This window comes from Pinus tabuliformis, chromosome X, assembly GCF_031772625.1.
Source record: "Pinus tabuliformis cultivar Carrire ecotype Pingquan chromosome X, CPIR1, whole genome shotgun sequence".
NCBI classification, from domain to species: Eukaryota; Viridiplantae; Streptophyta; class Pinopsida; order Pinales; family Pinaceae; genus Pinus; species Pinus tabuliformis.
This window is the reverse complement of record NC_142308.1, coordinates 400,612,229-400,635,628: the sequence shown is the minus strand read 5'-3', so window position 1 is coordinate 400,635,628 and position 23,400 is coordinate 400,612,229. Positions and strand designations below refer to the sequence as shown.

General features: G+C 35.3%; 1 protein-coding gene across 6 annotated transcripts; it reads left to right on the top strand.

Annotated features, from left to right (window-relative positions):
* Positions 1–16,527: 16,527 nt before the first annotated feature.
* Positions 16,528–22,755, top strand: LOC149140210 (uncharacterized). Of its 6 annotated transcripts, XR_016264429.1 has the most exons (4): positions 16,528–17,055; positions 17,258–17,331; positions 21,442–21,523; positions 21,934–22,755. XR_016264429.1 is itself a non-coding variant. In XM_089448161.1 (3 exons), the coding sequence occupies exons 1-3, from the start codon at positions 16,864–16,866 to the stop codon at positions 22,010–22,012; spliced, it is 324 nt and encodes a 107-aa protein (XP_089304287.1). In that variant the 5' UTR covers positions 16,528–16,863; the 3' UTR covers positions 22,013–22,755. The 6 variants fall into 6 exon arrangements, 4 of the variants coding, with proteins under 4 accessions (XP_089304287.1, XP_089304286.1, XP_089304289.1 ...); XR_016264430.1 differs by lacking the exon at positions 17,258–17,331; XM_089448161.1 differs by lacking the exon at positions 21,442–21,523 and having other exon boundaries at positions 17,279–17,331.
* The last annotated feature ends 645 nt before the right edge of the window (positions 22,756–23,400 follow it).

Below are 23,400 nucleotides of genomic sequence, written 5' to 3'. Positions count from 1 at the left end.
TGCTCCTGAGCCTTCACTAGACTTAGACCCGTCAAAATACAGTGACCAAAATAAAGAATTATCAACAATTTTATTTACAGTTTCCTCAGTAACATTAAAACATCTTGACCTATCTGTTTGTGAAAAGTTTTCGATCTGAGATGTGAAATTGTTAACTGGGAAAGGAGATGGTTGGGCAGTAAAGTTGCCAAAGAATGATTCAGATGAATAATTCCCCAAAATATTGTTATTGAATGCTATTGGTTGGTTTTCTTGTTCAAACTCGGTAACAGTATGGGTCATGTGTTTCTCCTGATCAATCTTGATCTGATTTGGTTTTCCTTTATAAGGTAACCACATATGAGACCAATCGGTGGAAATATAACCGTGGAGTTTTTCAGACCAATCTCTACTTAAAATCAACCCATAAAATTCAGGTATATCAGCGATCAAAATATCAATTCTTTGAACTACTTTAGGATCAGCTGATAACCTGATAGTTACTGAGTTGATTTCCCCTAAAACCTGGACCTTAGTTCTATCCAACTGTACAATATGAATTGCAGACTTTTGGGGTTCAATGTTCAGTTTGGAACAAACTGAAGTTGGCATTATATTAGAGGAAGCCCCTGAGACAATCAAACAGTTGTGTAGGTTTCTATTATAGATCTCATAAGTTAAGAGGAAGGGAGGAGTATGAGAATTTGATCTATCCCCAATTAAGACTGCGTCAGTAGCTTCCACTCTACCAGAAGGTGGTTGGACTGAATCATTAGCAGCTTTGGACAATATAGCATTGGGAAGAGGTGAAGAAGGAATGACATTTAACTCTTTAAGAAGTAACTTTTGTTGATGTTTGAGTTTGCTAAGTTCAAACATAGTAATATTCGCCTTAGTCTTCTTCATATCTTCGATAATATTGTAGTCCATAGAATCTGATACTACCAATGTCTTAGATGTTGAAGGTAGATTTGAAGATGATGGTTGACCTTGGGATGGTGTCACTGAAGATTTCTTTGTAGGAGTCTTTTCTTTGGTAGTAGTGGAACCTGCATTCCTTTTCCTTGAAGTTGTCTGGACAGGTTCAGGAGTACCTTTACTCGTGGTAGTCACAGGGAAAGCTTCTTGTTCGTTTTCCGTATCGGAAGTGGGTAAAATAAAATCCCACATCCCATGGCATTCGACAGTCTCTTCTTCTTCGGGTTCCTCGGATGTTAATACTGTTTCATCTTCTTCTTCTTCTTCAGGATTTGAATCGACATTGGATATAACATTTGGTGGTTTTGATTCAGGTTTCTTGAAATTCCTAAATGGCCTTTTTGTTGAGGTTTCTGCTACTTGCTTCTTGATTTCGACCATTTCATTTGACATAGTCTTGAGGACTTTTTGTAAACCTTCCATATCATATGGATCTTTAGGGGTTTTCTTCTTTGAATCATCCTTGAAAGAAACTTTTTTAGATTTTCTATCTTCAAGAGCAGCTTTCTTTTCTAAAGAATTAATACGTTTCTCCACAGCAAGTGCCTCTTTCATGTTTTCAGCTAAAGTTGGTTTTGCAGCCCTGTCTACGAAAATAGCTATATTTGAGGGTAGGGCAGTTATATACCATTCGCTTCTGATTTGCTCACTTGGTTTAGAGGCAGTTGGAATCTTATTCAAGAGTTTATTGAATCGTGAGTTGAATTCTTTAATCAGTTCCTTATGCTCTATCCTAAGATTGGAGAGATCATTGATTAATGTGGCTAAAGATCTATCATCGCCATACTTAGTAAGAAATTGTTCTTGGCAAATGTTCCAACTGGTAATGGATCCAGAGGGCAGGGAAAAATACCAAGATCCCGTTGATCCTTGCAAAGTATAAGGGAAAAGTCTCACGACAACATCTTCCTCTGTCACTCCTTTCAAATTAACTGATAACATGAAGTTATTAATATGTTCTTCGGCTTGTGTTCCAGCATCTGGATTAAACTTGGGTAACCATTTTTCAGGAGAATCAGGCAATGCATGTAATGGTGTAGGCATATTGACCGCACCAGGACTATTCCATGGATCTGCCATTGAAACACCAGTAGTGTATGATATTGCTGATGAAATTCTAGATGTTTGGGAAGGAGTTGATATTGAGGATTGAGCAGGTTGGGATGTTGAAGTTCCTGATCCCTGATGAACAACAATATGTAATGAAGGAGTGGATGGCTGACTTCGCGCTGGGGAAGATGAGATGGAAGATGTCGATGAGAATGTTTCACTGTCAGATCCTTCAGTACTCTTTTTTGCCCTTTTCCTTTTAGGTAGAGGCAACTCAGTAGGTTCGATATCGAGCTTTCCGCTCTGAAGTCTGGTGAGAGGGTGAGGTAGATTGAATTGCGAAGTCTCACTGCCTTGAGATACCTCAGATTTCTGTGGTGATATCGAAAAGCCTTAAATTTTATGGATGAGAGACTGAACTTCAGGGGACTCAGGACTTAATCATTCTGAAGTATAGTGGGTTTGAGCAGTGGTAGTTGATTCCTCTTCTTCTCGCTTAGATACTGGAGATCCAACATGCAATTGGGAAGTACGAGGTGATGTGGAGGGATATTTACTCTCAAAATGGATTATAGGTTTGGGTTTGCTTGCCATTCACAGTTCATGCCCTCCTTCTAGTGCCAAAAATGTTGATGCCTCGAAAATCACTGCATCAACATCGGGGATAACCACCCGGTCCAGACCTTAAAGGCAACTCCTTTTCCGTTTGGTATGGTGGCTTCGACTGGATATAATGGGACTAGTTTCCCAATGATTGGTAAATGGGATGGATAAATAATTGATTTTTTAATATCTAATGATAATGGATGAATGATCTAATCTAAAAGTAAAATATAAACAACTATTCTATCCCGGGAAATTGCTGCTTTTAGTGTAACTTTAGATGGTCTTCATTTACAAACAGGCATATAGATGACTCTTGTTGGTAAGTAAAGATGTTTATTCATATGATAATTACTAAGCCCAAATAGTTGAACAAAGCAATCAAGCAAACATGATTACACTATTTTTCATTTATATCATAGACATAGACATGAGTGAAAGAATAACAGTCCTCGGACATCCAATAGTGAAAAGTACAAGGCTTGCTGTTAAAGCACATATATATATTCAATGATAGCAAAATTTAAACGAATGCAGATTCACATAAAAATGACAGAAGAGCATAGATAGTAGTACCATATGTTTATTCAAGTCACTCCCAATATCAATCGCATTCACATTCCTTTTTCCAACTTAGAAACACTTCCACAAAAGGCAATAGTGCACAGATCATCAAAGCTTTCTTTGTTAAAATTTAGAATACTGGCCCAGTCTTTATAAAAAATAGATCAGAAGCACAATAGTGTGACTTCCTGATTTGAGTTTATACAAAAACTGAGGACCCTTTCCAAATGCATGAAAGGGCCTATAAATACTAATTAAGCTAACTAATTACAAAATAAAAGTGCTAATAAATTGGTACAACTATGCTATGAATATCTCCTCAAAATCGGCTTGTCTTCAGTCGGCAGCATGATTCATTGCTTCGAATGATCTCCCTTAGCTTGAGCTGGCAGATATCTAACATCGGTTGCAACTCTGGGGGGCGGCTTAGGCGAGAATTTAGTTGAGCTGAATATGTGGCATCTTGAATCTCGGGTATCATGCAACTGATAGCATCAGTTAAACATTTGAGCGCGGCCCTCTGACTGTATGATTAAGAAAAACCAAAAGGTATCCCAAGTTAAACTTTGGATGCCAACGATTAATCTTCCTTTCTTTTCCAGCTCCTGATTGCATGTTTGTTCCAAGGCTTTGGCCGATGTTAATTTTCCTGGATTACATTGTGAAATCATATTAGGCAGATAAAGAGTGTCGTTGACAAATTCAATTAAATTGCTAGTAGATAACCGACATCTTGAGGTTTCTCTTTCTGCCTTCATTAATTGGGTCTGCCACTCTAGGAACATGATGTCTTTGTGTGATTCAATAATTTTGGGCAGATCCGAAGCCTGTCCTTCAAGGGAGTCTTGCCAAGCGAGAAAATTGGTTAAGGTCTCATCGGCCTGTTCTAATTCCTGTCTAGCTTCAACTGATTTATCAACTATAGATGCAGTAATTTCACAAAGAGGTTCAGCCAAAGAAATTTTATGACAGAGCAGTTTCAGTTGTGTTATCAATGCCTTATTGATTTGTAGAGCTTCTGTTCTGAACTCTGCTATTTGAGGAAGGCTCCTGAACTTTTCCACTTCTTGTGACAGTTGAGCGATTTTCTCATCTTTAGTCTTGCTCATTTGTTCGTTCATCGCCTTTAATTTGGCTACTGCTTCAGACAGTTCCTTCTGTTTCTGCACTGCACTCGAATCTATCCTCTGTTTCTCTTTGTGTAATTGCTTAGTTAATTGGCTGTTGGTCTGCCGCTATGTTGATAGTTGTTGTTTCAATTGTTCTATTTTCTGCTGTGCTTCGGACACCTGCGACTGCAATGAATCAATCATTTGATCTTTTTCCTTGAGGAGACTGCTCACTTCCGAAGCCTTATCCATAGTGGCTGCCGAATATGCTCCGGCATACTGGGAGAGTTTCGTAAGGTCATCGGAAGGGTTCAGTTCCTCCTTCCACACCACATTAGCCATCTCTGTTTGATCTGGCAAAAGGGAAGATTGATCAAGTCTCCTCCTTTTCCTCTGTCTTTTCACCACAGCCCTATGTTTAGGACTGTAAAAGACGTCTAGTGGTGGAATTTCTTCTACTTGTAAAACAATCTGATCGGATGGATCTTTGGGGATTATTTCTGCATCTTTACTACTGGGTAGGCTGCTGGTTCCTTCCATCGGAACCGTAGTTGTGGTTGTTTCTTGATTGACTGTCACTTGAGGCATGCCGAATCCTGGTGGAGTCTCGGGATTATTAATAATAAGTCAAATTGCTGCCACTCTTGGAGGAGTTTGGGATCAATTTGAGTCTCCAAATCAATAACTTCACTGTCATGCTTCTTCCCTTTTTCCTGCTCCTTTCCTTTCTCCTGCTCTATTTCTTTTTCGGGAATTTCCTTTGTAGCGGGAGACTCGTCAGTACTCTTCTGCCCAGGTTCACTTGACTTAGTTGTTTGTGTAGTGGCCAACAAGTCCAAAGGCAGAGTTTGCAACATCTGTTCTCTGAGCCTATTGAATTCTACCAGTCCTTCATCATTATATTTCATTCTGGCCAATGTTTTAACCTGAGACAAAGATTCTGCTGAAGAAAATAAATCATCAAATTGATCTTTTTCATGGTCAAACTTGGTGAGTTTGGCCTGTTCAAGCACATTGTAGGCAACCTTCCGGGGATCGAATTGCCTGCTAGGGATGGTCGCAAGGTTGAGCATATTAATTTTTCTTGCCTCCTTCTCAGCATGTTTCCAATCAAGTATGGTGTAAACACCACATCTTAAAGGGAATATGGGCCATAGCTGCTTTTTGGAAGTCCTAAGAGTTTTGGACGTTCCAGCAGTTGTGATTTGGTAAGCTAATTCACGTGCCAACAGTTTATCGGGCACATATAATGGGAGGACATGGGGTTTTGTGGCACTACCAAACACCCGTATATATGTGAATTTATCTTCCCCGAACCAATTCCCCACAGCAGTCAAGTCAATTTCGGCCTCCTCGGAAATCCTTGGGGCAGGCTTATCAAAGATAGCATAATAGATAGGCAACATGAAACCATTACAGATTTGATACAAGTGGTCTTTATAATGTGCCTTCCATAACATCTGATGGTAGATGTGAATTGGTTTGGGGTCTTGTGGCGTCCACCTCCACCCGAGTATCGGGTATTCAAAATTAAAACAAAGCATGTCCATAACATAAGCATTGTAATAGAAGGGAGGAATAGTCCGGGTAGTTTTGCGTGAATTGAATCTAAAATCAAGAATTGCAGAGGCTAATTTATCAGACAATATATTGGCCCAATCCATGATATAACTACTAGTCGCCGCTTCCATTAAAGGAACCATTTCAATATCAAATTTTTCAAAATCATGCATCCCCCATATCCTACACATCATTGCCCCAGCGTAACAGTAAGGAGATGCTAAGGAATCCACGGAGTACTTACCCGATGACTCATGTTTGTGCTTTGCTGGATTCTGTCTCCATTGTCTAATCGGGGCTGATTCCGTCTCATTCTCATCTGCGAATTTCTTTAGAAAAGCTTTGTTGTATTTCTTCTCTGGCTCGGGCAAATGGTACATTTTTCTCAAGTCGTCAGGCTGAAAGGAACCAAAAACTCTTCCATCAACTGTGCAAAAGGTCCTATTAGAAACAGGAATTTGTTCGACCACCCATCTGACCACATCAGTGTAAGGGAGAATTTTCTCCCGAGCTGCTATCCTGTGTAAAAACGAGTCGGCCAAATCCTTCAGCGAGGCTTCTGATTTGTTGGTTAAATCTGCAGTAGCTTCTTCTTCTGTTTCCTCTGGTTCTTCCGCCTCAATCAGATTATAAATGCTTTGCCAGCTGGTATTTCCAAGGCCGAGACATGTAGTGTCTGAAATTAATCCCTTCTTGCTTGGTCCTGGGTCACTGGTGGGCTGGATAGTAACTACAGGGGCTGCTGCCGCAACGGACCTCTTAGATTTCTTTCACATTTGCTTAAAACTTGAAACTTCGACGGAATTCTGCACAAGGAAGGAAAACCAACGTGATACAGAGAAACAGATAGCAAGAGCCAATATGAAAGAGGTATGAATAATAAAATATCGTGATAAAAATTGCCGCAGATAGAATTTAAGTGGAAAATCTCGGCATAACTCCTTCATTAATTGGCCGCTTCATCTGTCAGTCATGATAAGGAGGCTTTTAAATAATCCATCATAATGTATATTGATTCAAGCGTGGCTTATATTTTTGGTGGTTAATCGCATTTGATGATTGGCGTCGTGAAAGGGAGGGTTTACATAATAATCCAAAATATCGTTCAATCACCAAAGGTGATAAAATGCATGCCAATCTTTAATATGTTTAGAAACACGCACCCTGATTTAATTCGTCGCAATCGGGGCAGGGCTCGGGTCACTTTATTTATGCCATTGCGAAATCGCCGATCACCGATGGCAATACACCTTATCGCATCGGGGAATTTGAAGGTGTTACAATTAACGCATTGATTACCACAGCCGATTGCCGATAACGATGCCTTTATCACATCAGAGGAATGGGGGATGCTTTATAAATGATGCGCTTTGTCTTTCCCCGATATTCGATAGCGATTTCCCTTTTCAGATCGGAGTTATTCAATGTGCCTTTACTTATGTTCCTTTTATTATTGCGATATGCAATCTTGCGATCGCTTTATCGTAATAATAAAAGCTTTATGATTTGTTTTAAAAAGGCCTTTTTCTCATTGTTTTAAAAAGGGAAATCATATTTCAATTGGACTTTTTGATGAGGGTTTTTCTAATAATAAGTAAATACCAATTTATTCACATATCTATGTTTAAAAAGGGACCCATTTCATATTATGATTTCAAAGAAAAAATTTATGAAATGGGGGGTTGTCGTACAACACAACATGATCCAATATGGATTGCGGTAAAGCCCACAGACTTGTGTCTCGGTTTAGGGCCTAGTGATCCAGTGTGGATTGAGGTAAAGCTTGAGAGACAAGGAGACAAAAAATTCCTCAAGGATAGTGACGGAGTCCAGAGAAATTTCAAGCTTGATTTGGTTTTGTGATCTCGGTGTCGGTTTTGGTGAGATCACGGTTTGGGTAGGGTGGAGGTGGTTTTACCTCTAGATTCCCTTGTTTTTTTTTTATTGGTTTATCCATGAGATCCCAAATTCATGTTTGGAATATGGCATGGGGGTGACTGACTGAAAGAAATATTTGGTTCAACCATGTCTATGGTTGGGTGGTATGTGGAAGTCCCGAACCTGGTCGACTCTTGCCTATGTTTAATAAAATCTAAGTTCTCTTTCTTTTGTACTTGTTATTATGTGGTCTTAATGGCCATTATCTCATTGTTATTTACATGGTTTAATGCTGGTTATAAGCATGGTTATGTGGCTGGTTATAGTCATGGTTATTTCATGTATTTACCTGTAACTGAGAGGATAATGAATGCAATACCTAATTGATGTCAAAACAGTTAAGGGAAGAGGGTGGTGATCCTTCTTGTCAAGTCTCATATGAGTTATCAGCCATTTATGCTCTGTCTTGTATTCATTTCTTGTAGATTGCATTGATGCCAAGTGTTTGATAGAATGTCAGTCCTGGATGGGGATGGTCAGGCTTAGTCCTGGAGTCAGTTTTTGATTGTTGAGTTTTGTCATTATGTAAATTATGGCTTCTGAAAGCTACAAGGGTTTTTGGGTAGTGACTTGGATTTTGGGCTTGAAAAGTAGCACAAATCTCGGAGTCCCAGGCACATGTTTGAGGAGAAAAGTCCCCAGACGCATGCATACCCATGCTATGCGTGCATCTAGAGGTTTTTAAATGCAAACTTGTCCATATCAAGGGAGCGTCCAGGGGTTTAATGGTCTAAAACTCAGTGGGACCCAGGGTCTGGCTAGGGGAATGACTGGGATGCATTATGGGAGTCCTATAGCAGGTACAAAAGGTTCTTATTGTAGGTTTCCATCGATTCCACTTCCTTAATTAACAAATAGGGAGTCGAATCATATTATAGTAACTTCTCATCACATGTTTATCCCGGTTGACCGGTTACTTAGATAGATGTGGGAAGAGGACATTACAAATTTGAGTAACCTTTATATATATATAACCTTTTGGATGGTGACTTTTTAAATTTTATTTCCATTATTATTTGACTTCCTCCCTTAATACATTTATTTTTCTAAGTCTTAACACTCTTATTTTTCATAATTCATTTTTCTAAGTTTTAAAATTATAATTATGATGAAGTTTTATATAATTTTGAGTATTTTTTAAGAAAATATTACTTACATCATTTGATATTTGACTTCCTCCCTTAATACATTTATTTTTCGAGTCTTAACACTTATTTTTCATAATTCATTTTTCTAAGTTTTAAAATTATAGTTAGGATGAAGTTTTATATAATTTTGAGTATTTTTTAAGAAAGTATTACTTACATCATTTGATTTTTAAATTGTGATTATGATGAAATTTTATATAGTTTTTAATATTTTTTTATTAAAAAATATCTAAATAATTTAATTTCTTCAAATTTTAATTTATTGAAATTAAATTACTCAATTTTACCTAAACTCATTTAAATTTATATAACTAAATCTAGTTTTATAGCTTATATACATTTTGTTAGTATACATTATACCATATATTAATTATTAAAATTTTAAAATATCATATTTCCACTGTTTTCATATCTTGAAGTTTTTAGTAATTATGGTACATTGTACATTTGATAGTTAATAATATATTATACACTTTTTAGGTATGTATATTTTATTATAATATTATCTAATAAAATATATTATAATATTATTGAATATAGAATTTTATATTGTTAAACACCTAATTTTCGAGATTATAGTTTGGGTTAGTGTGTTATGGTGATTAGTTATTGGAGTTCAAGAAATTTAAAAAACTGAATCAACCATTTACCTATTGTATTTATATGTACTATGTACATCATTTTTTATATCATTCTTAATAATACTATTAAATTCATGTATTCATATGTACTATGTACATCATTCTTTATATCATTCTTAATAATACTATTGAATTCATTTTCTAATTTGTTATTTTAACAGTGGCTGGTTTGAGGAATATTAGAGCGGTGGTTCATCCGCCCTGTTGATTAAGTTGAACTACCAATATTTTCGCCTTCTTGAGTGCTACTCCTTTCCCATACTTTGGTCTTGAAACTTTGGCTGAAGATTCTAGTAAAGAATGAAGGAGGAAGGTCGACTGCCATTAGAGAGAGTGAGTCCTAGAGTTGAGGACAAGCAGAAAAGTGTTGTCAGTTTTGGTCAATCGAGCCGCTAGAGCATAGAGGTGGAGCGTAATGGAACCATTGGACCGCAAAGGACTCGATAAACTTGAATTCACAAAGGTACAAATCCAATATATTTTTTTATATTCCCAAGCTGTGTTGACTATCCTTGTATCTGGCACCATAGACCGACTATTGGAATCATTTTCAAGCATGACTAACTATTGCGGCCTGTCTACATTAACAAATTAAATTTGCATGGAAATAAACAAGAATTTGTTTGAAAAATTTTAAGCATTGAATGGAGGTAGTCAATTTTGTCACAATATTTTGTATTCAAAATGAAGGCAACAAACATTCACTCAATTAATTAGTGGATCACTTGGGAGATTTGGTGGATCACTCGGGAGATTTGGTGTAATGGAAACTAAAGTGAATAGCCACTGACCTCAAGGGAATAGCGTGTGGTTGATCGAAGTCACGACATACAGTGCAACGTTTCTCTTAACCACAAGTCCCAAGATCACCATCATCACACAAGAGAGGTGACTTCATTTTTTTATTCAATTTCTATGTGGTAGCGTAAGTAATTTCAAAGCAGGAGATTCAACAATGTTTCTTGGCCCAACTCGCCATGTTGTAGTGTTGCATTTCGATGCCCAGTAGATGGACGCAATCCTTTTGCTCTACTAGAGTTTCATTCTTTTGGATCATATTGTCCAACATATTGTATTAGAATTGGGCCATACCTGAGTTGAATGTACAAGAAAAGTGACATCGATAATCAATCCCTAGAACACAGTGTTTGAAATTGATCTGTTAATGCAAAACTTGTGTGGTCTGTCCAGAAAGAGGTAGAGCAAAGAGAAAGTATGGTAGCTGGCAAGGATAATGCAGAAGAAGTGAAGAGGAGTTAAAGCAGAGAACAAAACAAGCAGTTCCAATCACCTATGGTCCAGAACTAGATAACACGTCGGTGAATGAATTCTTATACGCTAGAAACATTCTAAAAAAGTTTAAAGATTTTCTACACCGCATGAAGACTTTGAAGGACAACTTGGTGGGAACACTGCAATACCTCCTACAACGAGCAATAAACATCATGCCCTTCGCCATTTTTCAACTCCTACACCGTGCTCAAAATCTTGGTCATGATAGCAAATTGGACCCATCCGAGGTGCCGAGCCATTCAAAGGTTCGAATTGGTTGCATAATTGTGTTGGTGGCGCTGTCAAGAGCATGTGGCCAACAAGAAAAGTCGCAAGGATTCTCACTATTTGAGATCACAAAACTTTTGACAAGTGTCTGGGCCAATCTTGCACACCCTCTTTTCCATTGGAAAGATGATTAAGCAAGGTAACTAACTGAATGTTTTCCGTGATTCAAAGGATATTTATTGAAGTAATAATCATTTTTCATGCTAATAAGCAATTTTTATTAACAATTATATTTATAGGAGGGGGCAAATGGAAAGCTAAAAGGTCAAATATACATCCTACCAAATGGATTATACATGCAAATGGGTTATACATACATGATGCAGTGAATAACAATTGACCTTAACGAAAATATAATACTATAGGTATCTGAAAAATCAAGTTTGTTGTGAGGATTTTTTCATGTTTTTCTTCACAATATACTATTCATTGTGCAAGTGAGTGAAAGCCCAAGTCGAGAATGAAAGTGGTGCTTTATTTTGAAGGTTGGTCATTTTATTTGTTAGATATGAATACAAATTTATGATTGAAAGTTCTCTTTTATATCGTATTGTAAGTAGGGGTCGACACCATTTTCAAAGTTGATTGTTTTTTGATAGTGAGTTGGAGAAAATGGTGAGAATTAATGATTTGATAGAGTTATTAAATACTCTAATGATCTCTATTGTTCATAACACAATCCAAATTAACAAGGACACCCTGTTTAATATTAAAAATTGTTTGCAAAATGCACAAGAGAAAATCGAGTTTTTGCAACTTGAATCCCAATTCTAGTGAGAAGAACTTCAGTAGAAGCATTGTGATTCTGAACTAGTTTTTGTTCAGAACAACTCTCTTTTTTATTTTGACTCCCATCAACAGTCAACGTCTAATAATATTTGTAAATACATTTCAAGAGCAAATTTAGATGTAGTTGAAAGTCATGTTTAGTGCTCCAACAAGGCAAAGGTATATAAGGGTCATTTACATACAAATGTTAAACCTACAGTTCCCAAGACATTCATTAGACCTTGGGAAGAAATTGCGCACAACAAAAATAGAATTGGTGTGAGATATAATAAAGGTGTTTCTTTTCGTGTTTCTTTTATGTAAGGGTCATTTACATACAGATGTGGAACCTACAGTTCCCAAGACATTCATTAGACCTTGGGAAGAAATTGTGCACAACAAAAATAGAATTGGTGTGGGATATAATAAAGATGTTTCTTTTCGTGTTCCTAATTTTTCAAAGCCTATACGGTTTCATAGTGCTGAATTTATAAGTGACGTTGTTCCACAACCACAACAAATTATAAGATGCCAACATTGTTACAAAGATGGACATGAGAAAGATCATTGTTATGATCTTTATCCTTGTGAACATTGTGGAAAGAGTAATCATCATTCAAACAAACGTTTCAAGCATAATAACACTACAAGAGAGAATTAGTTTTGAATGGATTGCTTCTTGGGATTGGTCGAAAACTGCTTTACAGGTCATACCACATAGTTTATTCTAGAGTATTAACCAGCCTTGCAGTGAAGAATACTTCATCTTTTCACCTTGTATCTGACAAGGGGAGAATTGATATAATTGATGGTCTGCTATAGGTTCAAATATTTATCAAGCGAGCCTGAGTCAAAGATAATAACAATTTATTGCTACAACCTAGAGTTCAAGTTCATAAATCAGATTCAAATTTGTAGATCGAATTGTTTTGCTCCATGAGCATTATACTCTATGAGCATGATTACATGTTTTTGGCATGCTAAGTTTTGGTTAGTGTGTTCTATCCTTAAAACACCATTTGCAGAGTTACTTCAGTCTTTGCTTCACAGTTTGTAGGCAGCACTTCCACTAGCAGAAGATGCCAGATTAGGAATTGTTCCAGAGTAGGTTTGTTTTAGGAACTGCTTTGATAGTTCCAGAGTTGGTGATCAGCCTAAAACCACCATTGGTTGAGACCTTGAGTTCTCACAACTTTTGGTATCGTTTGTGGTTTTCCCTTAAAAACCACCATCCTTGGTTTGTGGTCATCATTGAAAACCATTTCTGAGAGATATTCAACTCTTTCTGAGATGCATTTTTGCATTTTTAGCTCTCATTCTTTGACTTTGATATATCCCTTTGGATTAAGGGGGGAATGTTAGACACTTAATCCTCATGATTATAGTTTGGGTTGGTGTGCGTTATGGTGATTAGTTATTGGAGTTGAAGAAACCTAGGAAACTGAATCAACGATTTACCTATTATATTTATATGTACTATGTACATAATTCTTTATATCATTCTTAATAATACAATGGAATTCGTTTTCCAATTTGTTATATATATATGTATTTAGTTATTGGAGATAAAGAAGCCTAGGAAATTGAATCAACGATTTACCTATTATATTTATATGTACTATGTACATAATTCTTTATATCATTCTTAATAATACAATGGAATTCGTTTTCCAATTTGTTATATATATATATTCCAAAGAAAAAAGCGTAACTAAGTAATATATATTTCATATTATATTTAATGATTTAAATATTTATTTTTATATTTATTAATATATATGTAATAATATAATACCTTTTTTTAATCAATTTTGTTAAAATGAATTTTTAAGAATCAAAGTTATTTATTTGCAAAATTCAAATGTTTTGGAAATTTTCAATGTGTTAAATCTATTTATACATTTAAAAACTCATTTTTAACAAGTAGAAATTACATCTCATTTGAAATTGTATCACGTTGTGCATTAATATCGCCAAAAACCAACATAAGAAATAACCCTGACACAAACTGTAATTACACTAGGAGAGATTTAGCCTAATCTGACATAGGAACAAAGGGTTCCAAAGAGCTAGCAAAAAGTGTTGCAATAGGATCTCCCTAGAGGTCAAAGAGAAAATACCATTTTTGTTTATTAGTTAGACTAAACTTTTAATAACTTAACATATTAGATATAATTTTTTGGGATTCAACTACGTTAAGTAAGTCATTCATCTATGACCATTTCCATGAGAGGTAGTCGTAACTGACTAATTTCTCATGATTTTTGAATAGTCCACTTAGCACTCATTGCATCGGGTGATGTTCACAAGGGTGAAGAAGTGAGATTGAAACTAGTAAAATGGATCACAAGTGAGATTGAAACTAGTAAAATGGATCACATAGCGCTAATCATCACTTTCGGGGGCTTGTACCCGTTAACTAGGACTTCTCGGGAGGTCACCCATCCCAGATCGCCTCTAGCTCAAGCGTGCTTAACTGTGGAGTTTTCCCCACAATGAAGCCCAAAAGATGATATCTAACATAATGCATTGCGGAAACCCCTCCATAATTAAAAACTTAACATTTTTATATTTTCACAACTTGAATATCTTAAAATTTTTGATGAATGTGCATAAAAAATTAAGAGTTAATAATATATCTTTTGTTTTCGATGTTTTTTTTTCACAGGGTGGGAAAACCTATCATAACTCAGTTGTCAAACCCGTAGTGAGGATTGCCATCTCTGGCTGCTATCTGTGAGTGTAGACTGACTCATCATCGTTATTGAAGGAAAACGCCGCCACTTGGAATAATCCACTTGTAGTCCGCAAGGGGGCAAGGTTTCACTCCTACCAGATAATTATAGGTCTTGGCAGGCCTGAAATTTCAAATCCTCTCTGTTTGTCAAATGGAAATTTGTTGACATTTTTGTATTTTTCATGCCTTTCATTTTACGTTCTACGCAAATTTGTGAATGCCAACCTCCCTTTATCTCGAAACTCTCTTTCAACTACTTTTGCATCTCAATTTTCATTAATCTTCCTCTAAAAGTGCCTTGTTTTTCCTAAGTTAGCATAAACATGTTAATTGTTGCAATTTTATTTCATAGTAATATCTTTTGTTTAATTCTCTCTCTTTTTAATCATATAGTCTCTTATTTTCAAATTAAAGGAATAAGTTATTTCATTCTCAATTTTATTTTATGTTATAAAATATTTGACATTAAAAATTATTTCAATTTGCAAAGTGGATTTAAGGATATAGATTTTGTTATTCATATGATAACGTTATATTTATATAAAGAAAAATAATTAGACCTTAATTCCATTAATTTTGATATCTTTAAGTTATATATGTGTGTGTATATGAGAGAGAGAATTGATAAAGGAAAAAACTACTAAGATTCATACTTAATGCTTTTGACTAAAAGATTTATAATAATGAGATATCCATAATTTATTTTTATTCTTACTTATACAAAGCATTATAAATTCTTCAAACTTTTGAAAATATAAGCAAAACAACTAATCCTTACTTCTTATTTAAGAGTTATGTGTTATAATTATATTAAATTGAACTTCAATTTCATTTAATCATTGAAACAATTAATTTATAAAACAACCCAAAATATATTATAACTAATTAAATCAACATTTAACCTAAAAAAAACAATCAAATTAATTTTAAAAGTCCACAAAAAATACAATTAAATTATTTTAAAAAATACACAATAGCATTTTGATTTTTTTTTTTAAATAAGAAAAGCCTCCAACCTCAAGTGCATACCACTAGCTGAAACAACTAAATTTTTATTAATCTCAAATCATGTACATTCATAAAACTCATAAAACTAGCTACTTCAATCAAACACACAAACTCAACAATCACATTGGGAGTAAGTCCTAGCATTTCTTTAACAAGTCAAAAACACCTCAAAACACTTTAGTGCTTTACTGCAATGATAGCAACGTTGTAAACTATAGACATTTTAAACCCTGGTTGGGCATGCGAGTGCGATCAGACCTCTCAACTCTTGAGGAAGTGTGAAGTGCATAGATAGGCTTATGTCAATAAAAATATTTTACCAAAATTTTTATGAGTAATCCTAGTTATAGAGCTTGAGAGTGCAGAACAGTGGTTGGAAACTTGAATTTCCAGTTATAAATATTCAATGCAATTACGCTTTATGGTGGAGTTGTAGATTTAATACGGGCACGGCAGGGAGATTGAGAGTGCAGCCAACTACTTGTATTTAAACTAAGTAGAAAATCCCTTAAATGGTATTGGTATTATAATTTTTGACGGTTTAAATTTAAAATCAAACATCATTCTAACAGGTTGCAGATATAAAAGAAACGTCATATCTCACGGGTTAAATTTTTAACTTGCCGTCAAATACGTTTTGAAACCCAAAATACGTCTTACAGGACGTCAAATTCCAGGCCTGGGTCTTTCGCTGTTACCCTGTTTCCTTAAGTGTGAACAAAACAAACTCTTAACCAAGCAAAAACAATTTTAAAACATACTCTCTATATATTTTTATATTATATGTTTTTAATATAAAATTATTTAATAATAAACATGCGTATATGTATATTAAATTCTTTTAGATTTGACCCATTACTTTATCCAAATTACGAGGTGAAGGTGTGGATTCTTCATCTAACTTTCAAACTTTCGTCTTAGATAAAAGACAATGGGAAACTGGTGCGACTGAGCTCATTATCGGATGGGACAAGGGGAAATTGGTCCGACTGATTTCATTATAATTGGGCGTCGAACTTTACGGACTTTGACGTACCGATCACAGTGAACAGAGTTCGAATCTCGTCGCCGTCAATGGAACCCACAGCCTCAAGTTTCGCAGCAAAGCCGTAACTTCATAGCACAGCTCTCTATGTGAGTCATGTCAAACCCGAAGTCCGAAGAGAGGTTCGGACAGACAAAGTGCTGAGCCACGGCCACTGGCGAGGATTCGATTTGATATGGAACACTGGAACACTGCCCCGGATAGGGCAACTCCATCCGGTCTAGCCCACAAAAGGATTTTTGACTTTAACTTCTTTCACATGGTGGTACCTCGACCGGGTCTCGTCAGGTTAGTATGCATTCATGGTCGGCATCAATGTTCTGTCAAAAGCTTTGAGATCCGCGGCTTTCGATCGAGGATTTTACAGGTACCACTTTTTTCAGAGTAGTACTCAGCAATGTAGTGCATGACGGATTGTTTTGAGAATTTTACAGATCCCGGGGTTTGATTCTCCGCGTTTTCCTAGGGTACTTAGGGTTTTATGCATGATTCGTGTCGTTAGGTCATGGCCAAAAATTTCCCCGGCATACAATTTATTTTTCTTTTCTTGTCTACGGATAACTTTTTAGCGAGGGAATGATGAAAGCCAGGAGACTGCGAGCGAGAGTTGCAGACGTACAATTGCCGGGCGTCGTTTTAGATGGTACTCTAATTCTTCTGCTATTTCTGTTTGATGATTTCTGGTAGGCTAGGAATCGAGGTTTGTTTTTTTCTTTTTTGAAATCCCTGCAATTCAGTTTGTGAAAATGACGGTCCGGAGGGGTGAAACGTTCTCCTGTAAATACTGTAGGAAGATTCTTTTCATTTTCCATGAGCAGAGATTCTCCGAAGTGAAAATGGAGTTGGATAACTCGTCAACTCTATGCCCTTTCTGATTTGTCGTACAAAACCCTAGGTTATTCAAATTGCCCTGATATCATGCATTTATGACTGAAATTTGCCGGTTCTGATCTAACCGATGCCCCAAGAATCCCTATAGCACGGGACTACGCAATCTTAACGCTTCAAATTTACAATTTTATTTTTTAATCTGCACACTTAAAATTTACAATTCCATGAAAAGAAAATAGATTTTGCATTTTTCCCCTAAAAAGATCCAATTGATTTCCATTTCTATTGACTTTCATTTCGTACAAACACCTTTCGTGACAGAGAAGAGAAGGGCACTTTACCGACTGCAGTTTGCATGTATATGTTATTTGCACCCTTCTTCCGAGCAATAAGCTACAGTCCTATAGATATTAAGGTATTGAAAATTTTCAGATCATTAATAATAATAATATAATTTTATTATTAGATATTATTTTTGGGGATTAATTATGTTAAGTAAATGATTTATTTATGATCATTTTTATGAGAGTAGTCATAATTGATTAATTTCTCATGATTTTTGAATAATCCACCTAGCACTTAGAGCATTACCCAATGCAATGACTGCGAAATGAACTATTCAAAAATCATGAGAAATTAGTCAATTACGACTAATTCTCATGAAAATAGTCATAAATGAATGAATTACTTAACCAAGTTGAATCCCAAAAAATAATATCTAATATAATGCACTGCAATAATCCCTCAATATTTAAATTTTATAACTTTTCTTCCAAAAATATTGAAAACTTCCATAACTATTTATAATTTTGTTATTTTTGTATTAGAGAAATAACTATTGTGTCACACTCCTCTAAACTATAAAGCTTATGGAAAAACGAAGAAAAAGGAAAAAATAGTACTAATGAAGACCTAGAATGCTCTGCACCAATTACATGGGTTTATTAATTATTGAGTTTAAAAGAAATTTGAAATCTCTCCTTTTTTTAGTGTTGGATTCCCGTGTGGAAAGTTGTCATTTATTATGACCATTTCCCTGAGTTTCTTTTATTAATAATGAACTTAATACCCATTTCTAATAAATTTGAATAACTAACTTGATGCTTTTTAATTTCATATCACTCTCACAGATTAAACCTATTTTTGAATATCTCATTAACCTTTCTAAACCCTTTTCTGAATATCTCATTATCCTTTCTCTCTTCAGAGAATAAAACATTGTGATCATGCTGGCTTTATTTGGCTTTATTTTATTTATCTTAACTATATTTCTATCCACGGTAAGGAGAGCAAATGCGTGTCTTATTCATGTTTGTTTGATGTATCATACTTAAAACATTGTGATCACTCTCTGTTTAACATTATTTATCTTTGTTCATATGTGTATCCATAGTATGGGAGCCTGGAGGGAATGTGTCTCCTTAAACATTGTGATGATCACCCTCTATTTGACATTATTAATCTTTATCACGTTTGTTCATATTTGTATCCTTGGTATGGAGAGGGAATGTGTCTCAGATCTTGATCATTTGACGCATGTAATAATTAGAGAATTTTTGTGCTACGTGTGGTTGGATTCAACCCCTTCTGTATTTTATACATGATTCATTTCAACGCTATTTCTTACTGTTTTCTTGTTTGTGGCGACTTAAGCCTTGTCTTTTTGTCTAAAATATTGATTTTAATGTTTATTGTCTTTCTCTTTTTAAGGTTGTATTAGGTAGTTTCATTCTGCTCGTTTGTTTGTCTACGGTGTTGCACAATGCTTTTGATTTCATGACAGGTTTGGACCCATATCTTATTTAATGTATTCTCACGAGTCTTTTCCAATTATCTTTGATACAGTTTGAGGATTTAGGTATGTGGGTTGATTGTGGTTTTAATTATCTTTGTGTGTTTAGAGTGGTGTGGGCATTGGTTGATTGTGGTTTTATTAAATGTGTGATAGTGTTTGGGCATATTGCATTGTATTTTGGAACATTCAAGATAGTGACATGCTGATGTTAGTTCACGATAGTGACATGCCTTGATGTTAGTTTGCCATTTTGCTTCACAATGGTGGTACGCATTGATGTTTATTTGCCATTTTGTGAAGATGGATATGCTAGGACATAAATAGAATATGGATATGTTAGGACATAAGTAGAATGACGATTATGTTTTGGATATTGGTGTTTATGTGATTAGTTTTACTGTTGTTTTAGTTATTTTTATTATGAGATTTGGTTTATCATTCTTCTTTCTTTTTTTTTTTAATCTGAGCTTTTGATTACAAGTTAGTTAAGAAAATCTCTTTGGTGATTCTAAACCAGCATGTCTTTGGTTTTTGGTTTGTCGTTTAATTGCGTTGAAACAATAATTTCATTCTCAAGTCTTTCGTCGTTATGGAAAAGAGTGGTATTGTAGATGAGAAAGAGTGGTTTTGTAGTTTGATGTATTTTTCTTATTAAGTTTGTGTAATTCTTGGGTGTTATTTTTTTGGGTCCTTTTGCCCACAATATTTAGGGATGATGCCTTTAGTAATTTCCAAATTGTAAGTCCTTGAGTCCTTGTTTATAGGTGTAAGTGTTTGTTTCAAAAATTTGTGATGTAATGGTTTGTTATGCATGCTTGTGAAGTTATGTCTAGTCTACCTAAAGTAAATGTTATGTTGACTATTTCCTCATTGTAGTGTTACTTCCTTTGAGGGATTACAAAGGACATCTGCGGTATAGGGGACATGTGTAGGGAAAGTTCGTGATTTCATAAGTGAATGCTTTTTAGAATTTTATCTTTTCTAGCGAAATGTGCAAGTCCTTGTTTTTGGTGCAACATGTTTGTTTTGGAGAACGATGGTGTAATGGTTTGTGATGTATGCATATCAAGTTATACCTAGTTGGCTTAAAGCAAAGGTTCTCAACTATTGCGTAGTTGAACTGTGTTATTTATACTCTCAAGGGGTTACGATGCAGTAGTTTGATGCTTTGATTTTTTGTTTTTGGGAAAATATTTTGGTTGACGCTGTATTAAATTTCATTAAAAATTGGGAATTTTAAGTTGTCGAGTTTGCATTATAATTTGAATACATCAAAGTGTTGAATCTATTTACACTAAAAAAGCAATTTAAAGAATACAAAATTTTGATCTCACTAGAAATCATATATTGCAAATTCCGATGAAAAAACTCAAAAAAATGCCTTGTTAAACTACACAGATGACAAATATTATCAAATTCTGATGAAAAAACTCAAAAAATTGTCTTGTTAAACTACATCGATCACAAAGTAGCTCGTGTAAGAAACATGTGCAAAAAGGAGGCTTGTGAAAATATGGATCTCCTTAGATTTAGCAAGTGCATGGGGAAATATATGATTTGATCATGTAAAAACATGTGCAAAAAAGGGGGTTTGTGAAAATATGAATCTCCTCAGATGTAGCAAGTGCATTGCAAAATATATCATTTGATTATGTAGTTTTCAACAATCTCTAATTTTAGAGTGTAATCATTTAGCATGACTTGATTATTGCAATTGCTCATTTTCTAAGCGGCTAGACTCCATATTTGTGGGGTTGCCTACTGTTATGACTCCATATTTGTGGGGTTGCCTAATGTTATGTCTCCACAATGGTGGTGTTACAAGAAGTGGTGGTGGAAAGGGCCATGTGGAAGCATAATGAATTTTGTGCAGATCATTGTTATTCTACATGCGAACAATTGTCATTTTTAAAATATGAGTTCACTTTTTGCTCTTATCAAGGTAGTTACATGCTTTATGATGTGTTGTCACATCTGGTTTTTTGGTGCGTTGTAACATGTTAATGGTTTTTACTTATCTAACAATTTTTGTTTGTGGAGTTATTTGTTTTGTGTTGTTTTCCCAGTTATTTTATTTGTATTTTCTATAGAGATTTTACCACTTTTTTTGTACATGATACCAAGCAGGTGGATGACGAAATAGAAATGGTGCTCAAGATTCCACCCTTATCGGTGGCTTATTGTTGATGCATTTGCTTTCAATATATAAGTAATGTATTTTTTCCTATTCAATACACTGAAAGAAAAGTCTCTAGTTTTTGTGAATTTTACACGTCGAGGAAAACTCTAAAGTACATGTGCATTTGATAAGTTGAGAATAAAGTCTTTAAGTTCTAAAGTATTTGATAAGTTGAGAATAAAGTCTTTAAGTTATGATATATTTGATGTGTTGAAAATTTTGCTTCTAAAGTTGTCTTTGATATTGATGCTTTTGTTTTCAATGCAACATATTTTATGTTTCAAAATTTGTTTTCCATTTGAGAAGGGGAGAAAAGCTGGAGTAATTTTGCCCTTTAGGACAATTAATGGTTGTTATTTGAAACAATGTTTTAAAAAGTTAAAGTATTTGTTATTTAAGTGAAGAGAAAGGTCCTAAATATTGTTGGCATTATGACACAGGTTTGGCGCTATGACACAGGTGTTGTCCTTGATGGCAACTCACTCAGATGACAAATCACAGTTCAGGATCACAGAATGAAGGAAAAAGAGGTATATGCAGGTTCCCCTTAACCAAACCGCGTATACACATAGGTTCGTCGCCCAAAAGGCACGTATGCATATATACGCACTTTCACACAGGGAAAGGTGCGTACATGTTGGAGAACTTGGTTTTGGTCCTTGGTATTTGGTCCATGGTATTGCGATCCATGGTATTGGTCCAAGGTATCGTGTCTGACGTGTTGACCCCAGGTATTTGGTCCAAGGTATTGGTTCTAAGTGGTTTTGGACTATGGTATTGAGTAAGGCCTAAGACTATAAAAGGAGGAGGAGATCATTAGGCAAAGGCATTCAAGTATTGAATATCTAATGAAGAGCAAGATCTAGAATACTTGTCATTAGGTTATGGTGCATAGCTGGATCTGAATCAAGGAGGAACCTGAGTGCTTGAAGAAGGATAAGTTCTATTGATGGGTCAAGATCTTAAGGCTTGAAGAGAAGTATCTTTGTGTGGTTTTTTGATCTTTTATCTGAATAATTGGCGCATGTTGTAATCTGTAAATTTGATGATTTGGGTATAACTGATGTCTGAATATTGGTAAAGGTTAAATCATCTTTTAATAGATCTGCACGCAGGTTCAGTATAGCAAAGGCGCGTATACACGCTGGTTCGGCAATTCAAAACTGCGTATACGCAAGTTCGCCTTGAGAAACGTGTGTATGCACGCAGGTTCGACACAGTGAAGTAGTGTACACTCATAAAATATGTTTTAGCAACCTCTATTTACTGTTGCAGTGTTCTGGGTTGTGGATTGGGTTCTGATTACTGTTATTGTGTTCTAGTTTCAACATTCAGAAAAGTGATTGTTTGATTTAGTTTTGGTTGGTGCAAATGAGATTAGTTGATGCAGATATATTTGATGTTTGATTGATGTTATTGATGGATCCAGTCTGAAAATTAATGAAACATGGTCCTTGGAAGAAAAGAGAAAGTTGTAGCCTTCTATAGGTCAGCACCTACGTACTAATAAACACATCAGCTAGTACAAGAGCTAAGGAGGTTGTAGCTCCCTTCCAGGAAAAGTTACAGAACGAGAGAAGGTTGTAGCCTTCTGCAGGTAGAAGCCTGCGTACTGGTATAAGGCTACACCAGTACAAATTGGTAAAAAGAAGTTTCTTATTAAAGAAAGACAGAGATGATTATAGCAGGTGGTTTTCACCCACATTGGGTTTCCACCTTATATCTTTTGTTCATGTGTGTGATTGCCTGTTCTGTTTACTGCATCTGAATACTAGTTATATGGTTCTAATACACATATTAAAGATCAACTAACTAAATTATAAGTTTGCAAGATATATGTTGGTTTCTCTAAACATAGTTGCGTATACACGCAAGTTTCATTAACACAAGTAGCGTATATAAATCTG